Below are 10,137 nucleotides of genomic sequence, written 5' to 3'. Positions count from 1 at the left end.
TGGTCTGGCAAAGCTACACGAGAAAGCCGTTCTATACCTTGGTTAAGTGACGCGAGGTCTTCGTCTCGTCCTTGTCTTCTAGTCTGTAATTGAGCTCTATATAATTTTGTCAGATGGTCATTTCCGTATCTTTATTTAAGCGCGGAGCTAAGTTTTTCATCATCAGAAATTTCTTCCTCAGACAATGCTGTTAAAACATTCAAAGCCGGCGTCCGAAGACGAAAGGCAAGGCTGTGGGCCCTCACGACGGAGTTCCACTGATTATGTTTTGCTATTGTGCTAAATTGACGCTCATACTCTGCCCATGGAATTTTTACATTAAAAATTGGCGGTTATGAAGGATAAAAGAGTTTCTCGTTAATCTGAGAAGCAACCCCAGGAAATCTCGAATTATTTAATTGACTTCAATGAGAATGTCGAGGACGAACCTGAGACAGAGGCTCGGAAAAACCAAACCTCATTATCTACTCTTGCTCTACAAATTGGGGATTCATCTACCCCCCTAATAAAAGGCACAGACCTTGAGTCACGAACATCCTGGGATCGTCTTGGATGTTGGACCTCCTGAGCAGCGGGAACGGGAACAGGAGCGGGAACAGGTGAGGGAAGCGGAGTAGCGACTCTGGAACCTCGAGGGGTGACGGCCGGTTCTCCTGAGCTGTTCACCTGGTGGACAGCCTGAAGAGCTGCCACAGTCGTCCCGAACAGTTCATGACGACTGGTTTCGGATTGTTCTTGAGCTTCTCCATCTAGCCTCCGCTGCTCTAACTGAGAGGCAAGTTCCCTTTCTCGTTGTTCTCGTTGAATAGCGAGTTCTTGTTTTTGCTGCTCTTGTTGATCAAAAAGCAGCTGGAGAAGTTGCTGTTGATGACGTTCAGCGGCTCCTTGTTGTTGGGACATGATCTTCAGCAGATCAATCTGAGAGACCGCCGAAGGAATTGCAAGAGGGTCTACTGAAGGTGATGAGATGGTCTCGCGAACCCGCGGATTTTCCGTGATGAAAGGTTCTTCTCCGCCGCTTTCCCATCGACGAGAGCGTGTCATACGACTATTGCTCATGGTTAACGTTCGCGCACTAAACTGACTCGATTAAAACTCTCAATTCCACTTCTGACACCAGTGCAACGTTCTTAGACGGTACGGAAAATAATATGGATCCATGAGTTTGATTATCAAGCCAAAATCAAAGGCGTAAATGAAATGTCGTGAAAAAGCTTTATTTGCAAGATATGTGTTTCTCGGTTTGAATATGAAACAAGACTGTTTTTACAATAATGTTGGTTGACGCAGCAACCTTATTCTTTTTAAAGACATAGGAGGTTTATAAACGTCTTTTATCTATGATGACTACTAGATCATCAAAAGGGGGCAAAACGGGTTATTTCACCCTTTATAACAATATTTTTAGTGATAGAATTGATCACTCCTATGAATTCAATTATTTCCGATCTAAAATCGCGAATATCTCGAGAACGGTGCCATATACGGCAAAATTAGCAATGATTCGGTGTCAGGCGGTACTGATTATATTTTGAGTAATATAATTAATAACTCCCAACGATTCAATTATTTTCGACTTGGAATCGCGAATAACTTGAGAACGGTGATAGATAGGGCAAAAATCGCTCCGATTCGGGGTCAAGAGGTGTAGGATATGTTTTTCGTAATATAATTATCAACTCCCATTCATATAATTTTATCCGATCTGACATCGAGAATTTCTTGAGAACGGTGCCATATACGGCAAAAATAGCAATAATTTGGGGTCAGGAGGAGGGGGAAATATTTTTAGTGATTCGATCGATAACTCCCATCGATTTAATCATTTTCGATTCAAAATCGCGAATATCTTGAAAACGGTGCTAGATACGGCTAAAATAGCAATATCTCGGAGTCAGGAGGTAGATTCTATGAGTTCAGTAATATACTTCATAACTCCTACTATTTCAAATATTTCCGATTTATAATCGCGACTATTCCAAGATCGGTGCTAGATCCGCCGAATATTGCAATAATTCAGTGTCAGGAGGTGACGGAGATTCAATTTTAATATTATAATTGATTAATCACAATAATATAATTATTTTCGTTTTAAAGTCGGGGATATTTCGAAAATGGTGATAGATACTGCAAGAATGACAATCGTCTGAGGTCAAGAGGTGGGAGATACATTTTGAGTATTATAAGTCCCAACTCTTATAAATTTAATTATTTCCTGATTGAAATCGCAAATAACTTGAAAACGATGATCGGTCCGGCAAAAATAGCAATAATTCGGGGTTAGGAGCTGAGAGATTCATTTTCATGAATGTGATTGAAAACTCTCGAAAATTCAATTACTATTGACTTGAAATCGCGAATCACTTGAGAACGGTGATGGATCCGGCAAAAATAGCTCTCATTCGGGGTCAAGAGGTGAAGGAAATATTGTTGGTATTATAATTGATAACACCTATCATTTCATATATTTCTGATCTAAAATCGCGAATATCTTGCGAACGGTGCTGGATACGGCAAAATAGCTCCAATTCAGAGTCAGTAGGTGGCAGAAACAATTTCAGAAGTATCATTTATTACTCTCATCGAATCAATAATGTTCAATTCGAAATCGCGAATAACTCGGAAACGGTGATAGATACGGCAAAAATTAGACGATCAAACGAACTTACCTTAAGTGATGTTCGATCGAGATTATGCTAGGCGTCTTGTCCGAATAGATCAATGGTAGTAACGTCAGTTGCTCGATCCATCACAGATTTTTAAATCAAACCAAAAATTCGCGCCTTAGCCTCTAGATGGCGGTGCCACTCTCCCCAGAAGCCCCTGCGCCTTATGCCCCGACGCCATTACATTTGAAAGCCGACAAATTGCATCTTTAATAGATCAAAAGGGGCGGGAGAAATAGGGAGGGTTTGATCTATTCGGACAAGACGCCTAGCATAATCACGATCGAACATCACTTAAGGTAAGTTCGTTTGATCGTCTAATTATGCTGCGTCGTCTTGTCCTCTAGATCAATGGTAGTTGTTCAAAGTTTTATGCAATTTGTATTTAAGGATAATTTGGTGCGTACAATAATAATTATAAACTTTAAGTTGACATTGACAACGTCTGCCTTACAGCCATTCTTGTACTTAAGTAATTATGGATTTGGATATCTTTATATTTTTTATCAGAGGTCGATTATAGAATCGCGCAAACACCCTCGATTTTTCCGTCCAACCCGCAGCTTTTTGGATTGTTTCGATGTCTACACCCCTGCGATGTGCCGCGGAGGTCACCGCGTGTCTAGTACTGTGTGAACCGAAAGTATTTGTATCAATGCTACTTTTGGCCATCACTTCCTTTATCCACCTTCGTATAGATTGCGTTGTTGCCACACGGTGAGATTTTTTACATGTTATCAGTAAGAAATCTTCGTTATTAGGTCGCAAACTTGCCGAACGCTTGATGTAACAGTCTAAGACCGTAGCTACACACAACTTAGGTTGTTTTTCAAAAATTGGCAGACACAATAAGGGTTGCTTTCTCCCCAGACCCGAAGTTTTTATACGATCTATGATCTTGACTTTAATCTCTGTGTCAGTCTTGTCGATACAGCTTAATCTAATTTTTGACAGCGTTTGCACTCTTTGTGCTGTCACTAACGCTAATAACATGACTAATTTCTTTGTCAAATCCTCAAACGACAGAGTGTCGCGCGGCCAAAGAGTTTTTAGATAACATAAAACTGGGTCAGGGTCCCAAATTTCTTCATATTTGCTGATTGCGGGCGTAGCTGAGCCACACCTCGAAAGAATCTCTTTATAACGGGCTGTTGCCCTATATCGCCTATAACTATTAACGCTAAAGCTGATCTATACGAGTTTAACGTCCCATAAGTTTTTACGTGGGATAAGGAGACGGTCAAAAACTCGAGAACAGATGAAACTGGAGCCTGAAAAGGGTTGGCTCTCTTCTTTTGACAAAAATCCCACCAGAGACCTAATGGCTTCCGGTATTGCTTAATGGTTCCTTCGGACAATGATACCATCACAACCGGTACGGACTCTTGAGGAACGCCTTTCATGACAAACGCTTGCCCGATAACTTCCCGACAACCAGGGAAAGCGAGGTTCGCAACGGATCGAATTGCTTGCAATTATCAATTAACAAATCATTTTCTGAATGAAAAAGGATCGGTTGGCTCACAAACAATTTCTGAAACAGGGGGTACCACGACTGTGTTGGCCAGAAAGGCACAACCAACACCCCGTTTGCTTTCTCAGCAATTATTTTTCTAATTGTTCTGAGGATGACAGCGAATGGTGGAAAAGCGTAGAAATATAAATTTGTCCACGGTATGGTAAAAGCATCTACCGCGCACGCCTCTGGGTCTCTGTGCCATGAGACGAATTTTCTGCATTTTGCATTTACGTTCGATGCGAACAAATCTATATCGAATTTCCCGAAGGTTGTATCTACTTGATTACATGCCCAGCTAGCTAATTCCCATTCGGTTTCGTTTTGGTTGACTCTCGATTCCTCGTTTGCGTTTTTATTGTCGCGAGAACTAATGTACGAAGCGAAAATCCACAAGTCGCGAATCTCGCACCATTGCCAGATTTCCTTTAACAAATTTGACAACTTTGGAAACTGAATGCTACCCATACGGCTTATGTACCATAACGCCGTCGTATTATCGACACGAAGCAATATTTCACACGAATGTTTATCCTTGGCAAAGCATTTGAGTCCGTAAAATACCGCTTTTAATTCGAGATAATTAATATGTTCTTTTCGCTCTTCCATGTTCCAAAACCCATGTGACCGATTTCCCTTGCAAGCTACTCCCCAGCCTGTTAACGAGGCATCGCTGAAGATTTCCATCTCAAAATGGTCTTCTCTTATCGGGTTGACGCACTCTTTTATATTTCTTGTCCACCACTCTTAGTCTGGGATTAGATTGTCCGATATTTCCATGGTTTTATCGTAATTTCCATTTGTTTTTTGCAAAGCTAAAAATTTTTCTCTTTCAAAATTCTTAATGTATAAATTCTCATATCGAACCCCGGGACTGGTAGCTACTATGTATGTATGTAATATTTATTGTTCCCCTTGGGGTTACAAGGACTTCCCTTTTCCTCTTCCTTTACAATATTTTTTACATGTTTTCTTAACCTATTCTTACCCTATTCTTACTTCCTACCTTATCCTTACTTAATTTCTAATTGCCTGTGCCCTGTGCCATTGCCTTGCCATTCCCTTACTTTCCCTCTCATCCTTTTCTTATTTTTTTTTTTTTAATCCTTATCCTCACTTAACCTTATCCTGTTTTACCTTATTCTATTCCCTAAATCGTCCTTACCGTAATCGACTTCCATTTCCCATTCATCTCTCACTCTTTCATTCTCTTGTACATCCCTGATCCTTTCCAATTCTCTCATCCAGACTTCTCCCACCCCCTCCTCACCTAACATCTCCCGCACCACCTCCTGCCAGCTTTCCTCCCTTCTATCCCAGCCCACGCACCTTTCCCATACGTGCTCCCATGTTTCTTCCTCCCCCCGCACACCCTACACCTTCTCTTTTCCTCTTCTTCCCAGTACCTTGCCTCCTTCATCTTGCTTCCTAATCTAAATCTTGCCACCCTTATCCACCTGCTTTCTCCCCATCCCTTTCCCAGATATCCTGGTATCCCTTCTCCTTTCACTAGCCTGTACCATCTGTTGTACCTCGATTCCATTATTTTCTCCCACCTCTCTTTTCTCTGTTCTTCCCTCTCTCTCTCCTCTATTTCCCTAAAATCCATCTCGCCCCTCTGCCTTCTCGCGACTACCTCTTTACTCTCTGCTCCCCTTTCCGCAAAGAAACTTTCCCTTTCTCTCTCCCACCTCGATCCCTGCCTCGCAGCTTCTGCCTTGTCCCTTATCTCTTTCCAGCATCTCCCAGCTAACTCAATACCCTCCCCTCTCTCCAGCTTCCTTTCAAAATTCCATGCCCTTCTCCTTGCACTAATCCCTAGCTTCTCCCTCTGTAGCTCCTCCCTTACTAAATATCCCGGTGTTTACCCATACACTTCTAACGTCCATCTTAAAAATCTATCCTGTACCGCCTCAACCGCCCTCCTCCCTCTCGACCCCCATATCTCCGATGCGTACTCTATTACCCTCCATACTAGCCTGTCAAATAACCAAATCCTTTTTTCCCAATCCCTCCCAAACCTGCTTCTTCCTATCCCCCATACTTGCCTCATTACTACCCCTGCTTTCCGTACTCTCTCTTTCACCTGTGCTTCCTGTCCCCCATTGCACTTTACTCTATACCCTAGATAGCTGAACTCTTTCACCTCCGCTATCCTTTTCCCTTTCCATCTCCAATCTATGTTTTTCCTTCTACCGCCTCCTTTCCTAAATCTCATAATTTTTGATTTCCCTACATTTACCGTCAGCCTTTTCCCATCCATATACCTTCCTAACTTTCTAATCATTACCTCCATCTCCTCTTCACTTTCCGCTAGTAACACTATATCATCCGCATAAGCTAACGTGCATACCCTTCCGCCGGCTAACTCAACCCCCCCAACCCTTCTCCCTCTCCCCATTTCCTCTTCTAAGTCCGCCAGCAGCAGGTTGAACACATGCGGACTGAGCGGACATCCCTGCCTTACCCCCCTCGCTGTCCAAAACGCCTCTCCTACCTTTCCCCCGCTCCTTACTCGACTCTTTGTTTCCTTGTAAATTTCCTCTATCCTTACCCTTAGCCCCCCCCTCACCCCTCTCCTTTCCATCGTCTCCCACAGCACCTTCCTGTTCACTGAATCGAAAGCTGCTTTCAGGTCCACAAAAAACGCCACCATCTTTCCCTTATCCTTTCCCACCTGCCTATTGATTAAATAATTAAGTACATATATATTGTCAATTGTACCCATGCCATTTCTGAAACCCGTTTGGTTTTGCGGTATCAAGCCCTGTTCCTCTACATCTCTTTCTAACCTATCCGCTAATGCCATCGCATACACCTTATATAGAGTTGGCATCAAAGTCACCCCCCTATACTCTTCTACCCTTTTCCCCTTCCCCTTCTCAACTATCGAAGCTATCAATCCCTCCCTCCAATCCTCTGGCCAGCCCTCCCCCACCCAAACTCTGTTACATGTTTTCCATATCGACTGCTCCATTTCTTCTCCCCCATACCTCCATACCTCGCTAACTATTCCATCCCCCCCTGGTGCCTTTCCATCCCTCAGCTTTCCTATCACCTTTTTAATCTCTTCCCTCGGCAGCTGCCCTTCCCCGTCCCCCTTCCTATTTACCGACTCCCCGCCTTCTGTTACCTTGCTTTCTACCCCGCCTAATAATCCCATGAAATACTCCCTCCACTCCTGATCTCCTATTTCTTCATTCACCCTCTTCCACTTCTTTCTTTCCCTATTAACTATCTCCCATACCTTGCTTTCTGTCCTTGCTTCCGCTGCTTCTTTTATGAATCCCTCATTTTCTTTTTTTTTCCTCTCCTCACATAGCCTATTATATTCCCTTCTTTCCTTTCTATACTCGTCCCCTTCCCCCTCCCCCTTTCTCCATTTCCTTAGACTCTGCCTAACTTCCGCTTTTTTTCGCCTACATTCCTCATCCCACCATCCCTTTTTCGCTTCCCTCCCTCTCCCTCCTACATCTAAGGCTCGTCTAAGCTCCCTTATACTTTTCTCTATCTCTTTACCTACATCCACTTCTCCTATCCCCTCCCATTTGACTTCTGTTCTGAACCTCATCCTACCCTCCTCCGTCCAGTCTCCTCTACTAGTTCCCCCCACTTTTTTTCCCTTCCTTGTCCTAGCCACTGCCCCCCTCAACTACACTATTACCGGGTGATGATCCGAGTCAACCCTATCCCCAATCTCTATCCTTTTGACCCTATCCCTTACCTCGATGTCTCCTATAGCGTGGTCTATCACTGTCACCCCTGCCCCTCCTACATACGTAAATTCCCCCTCCTCATCCCCCTCTATGTTCCCGTTCATTATTGCCCATCCTGTCTCATCTAAAAATTGCACCAGCTGCCTACCTTCCGAGTTTATTTTCCTGTCCTTTGATTTCCTACTCCTACTCTCCTCCTCTCCTTCTCCCCAGCATCCTCCCCCCTCCTGCCCTGTCCTGGCATTAAGATCACCCCCCACCAACACTTTTACCCCTCCCTCTATCTCTTCTGCCCGCTCCTTCAATTCCCCTATCTTCTCTTTTAGGTCCCCATTTACGTATACTCCCACTACTACCCATTTTTCCCCCCCTACAAATATTTTCCTTGCTATCATGCCCTCTTTTACCTCTTCCCTCCCTCCCTCCCCACTTACTATCGCCCTTCTTACCCTTGACAGCATTCCGCCTATTGCTCTTCCCTTCCTATTTGTTCGAACCGCATACTGCACTTCGCATTTATACCCTACTGGCAACTTATTTCTAATCCTTTCCCACCCCTTCTTTCTATCCATGTCTCCATTAGAAATATTACATCCCACTCCCCTAGCCCCCTCCAGAAATCTTTATCCTTTCTCGCGAGCCCCGCCACATTCCAAAAAGCTACTTTCCACCCCTCCCTTTCTGTCTCGCCTACTCCCCTCTCTCTCCTCCTTATCTCCCTCCCCACCTGCCTCTGCCCCCCCCACTACTTATTCCCCCGACTGCCTTTCCCTACGTACCCTTCCCTGTGCTTCTATACTTCCCTCTTGTCTTTCCTCGCTTGCTGACCTTTTCCTATCGCTTTCCCCTACTTTTCCACTCCCCTCCCTTTGCCTCTCTTCCCTCGCTCTCCTTGTACCGTCCCTAAGCACCTCTCCTATCTCATCCCACTTCTACATTTTCCCTTCTATCCAGATCTTTGCATACCCTATTCTTACTCTGTTTCCCCTTCTCTCCTCAATAGCTGCTATCTCCCTCAACTTCCATTTCATTTTCCTTTCTGCCCAGGTGAGATCCTCGTCTATTCTCTCCTCCCCCCCCTTTGAGGAGGCTTTTTCTTCCCATTACCTGCCTCTTTTGCTCCCTATTTCCTAGTCTTGCTATCCATATCCCCCTTTCTCCCCCCTTTTTCGCGCCTACCTTCCACATATCCTTTACCTCGACCTCTACCCCTATCAGCTGCAAAATCTTTTTCAACTCTTCCTTTTCTCTTCCCTTCTCTAGTTTCGCTCCTCTCACTACTATATTTCCCCTTCTTTCTTCCCTTTCTTTCCTCTCTATGGCCCATTCTATCTCTTTTAATCTATCTATTGTTACCTGCGCCACTTCCGCATTCCCCTGTACCTGCCTTCCCCCCCCCTCCTTCTGCACTCTTCTTTTCTAATTCTATCAGCCTCTCCTTCACCCTTTCTATCTCCCCCCCTCTCCGCTCTTCTACCTCTTCTAGTCTTTTACCTAGATCCCTTATCATTTCCTTCGTCTCCCCCCTCTCTACTTCCCACTGCTCTTCCCTTCTAGTCATTTTGCCTTCAATCTTTTCCATTTCTTCCCTGATCCCCCTTCCCTGCCCTTTGACCTCCTCTAGACCTAGCTTTAGCTCTTCCCTAATCAACCTTAGCATATCCTGTATACCCCCTCCCTCTGCCTTCCCTTCCTCCCCTGTCTTACCCTCCGGCGACCGGTGCACTTTCCTGCTTTTCCGAAATACTCTTTCTCTTTCTTGCATCTCGTCTACATCCTCCTCCCCTTTTTCCCCTTCCTCCGCCCGCTTTCTTTTCCATAAGTCTAGCACCGTCGCCGTCGATTCCAGGCTATGCCTCCTATCCCTCCCTAACGCTGCTACTGCCCCCGGCCTACCATTCTTTTTCTCCTCCTCTTCCCTGTTCGCCCCTTCTTTTTGGCCACCCGCGTTACTCATATTCTTTTTCTCCGTCACCGCTCCCTACCTTATCTATCTGCCGCCTACCTGTCTCTACTCTATCCCCCTTCTTTCTTCCTAGATGTCACCGCCTATTCTTATCTTATCCGAATCGTTGCTGTCCGCCGGCTCTTTCTGCGTAACCTCAAAACTCTTCCCCTTCTTTGTTTTTCACCTGCCCTTCCCTTCTATTCCTACCTCCCTATTCCCTTCACCCGACCTCCCGTCTATGTCTTACCCGCTCCTTCTCTGCCCTATTTCCTTTTCTCCTCACCTTTGCTA

General features: G+C 44.7%; 1 protein-coding gene across 1 annotated transcript; it reads right to left on the bottom strand.

Annotated features, from left to right (window-relative positions):
• Positions 1-394: 394 nt before the first annotated feature.
• LOC124180648 (vicilin-like seed storage protein At2g18540) lies at positions 395-9,855 on the bottom strand. The gene is made up of 3 exons (XM_046566395.1): positions 9,376-9,855; positions 521-918; positions 395-428 (listed from the first exon to the last, which is right to left on the bottom strand). Exons 1-3 carry the CDS (start codon positions 9,853-9,855, stop codon positions 395-397), a joined length of 912 nt encoding a protein of 303 aa, XP_046422351.1.
• Positions 9,856-10,137: the final 282 nt, after the last annotated feature.

The sequence above is a fragment of the Neodiprion fabricii genome, chromosome 4 (assembly GCF_021155785.1).
Source record: "Neodiprion fabricii isolate iyNeoFabr1 chromosome 4, iyNeoFabr1.1, whole genome shotgun sequence".
In the NCBI taxonomy this organism is placed as follows: domain Eukaryota; kingdom Metazoa; phylum Arthropoda; class Insecta; order Hymenoptera; family Diprionidae; genus Neodiprion; species Neodiprion fabricii.
The sequence above is the reverse complement of the archived record's forward strand: the minus strand, read 5'-3'. Positions and strand labels throughout refer to the sequence as shown.

Excerpts from the sequence above, each read along its gene's own strand:
- LOC124180648 (XM_046566395.1), bottom strand. The coding sequence starts at position 9,855 with ATGAGTAACGCGGGTGGCCAAAAAGAAGGGGCGAACAGGGAAGAGGAG. Across the intron at positions 919-9,375 it reads TAGGTAAAAGACTAGAAGAG|ATTGATCTGCTGAAGATCAT; the intron begins GTAGAAGAGCGG and ends GCGGTCTCTCAG. Across the intron at positions 429-520 it reads CAGGATGTTCGTGACTCAAG|GTTCGTCCTCGACATTCTCA; the intron begins GTCTGTGCCTTT and ends CCTCTGTCTCAG.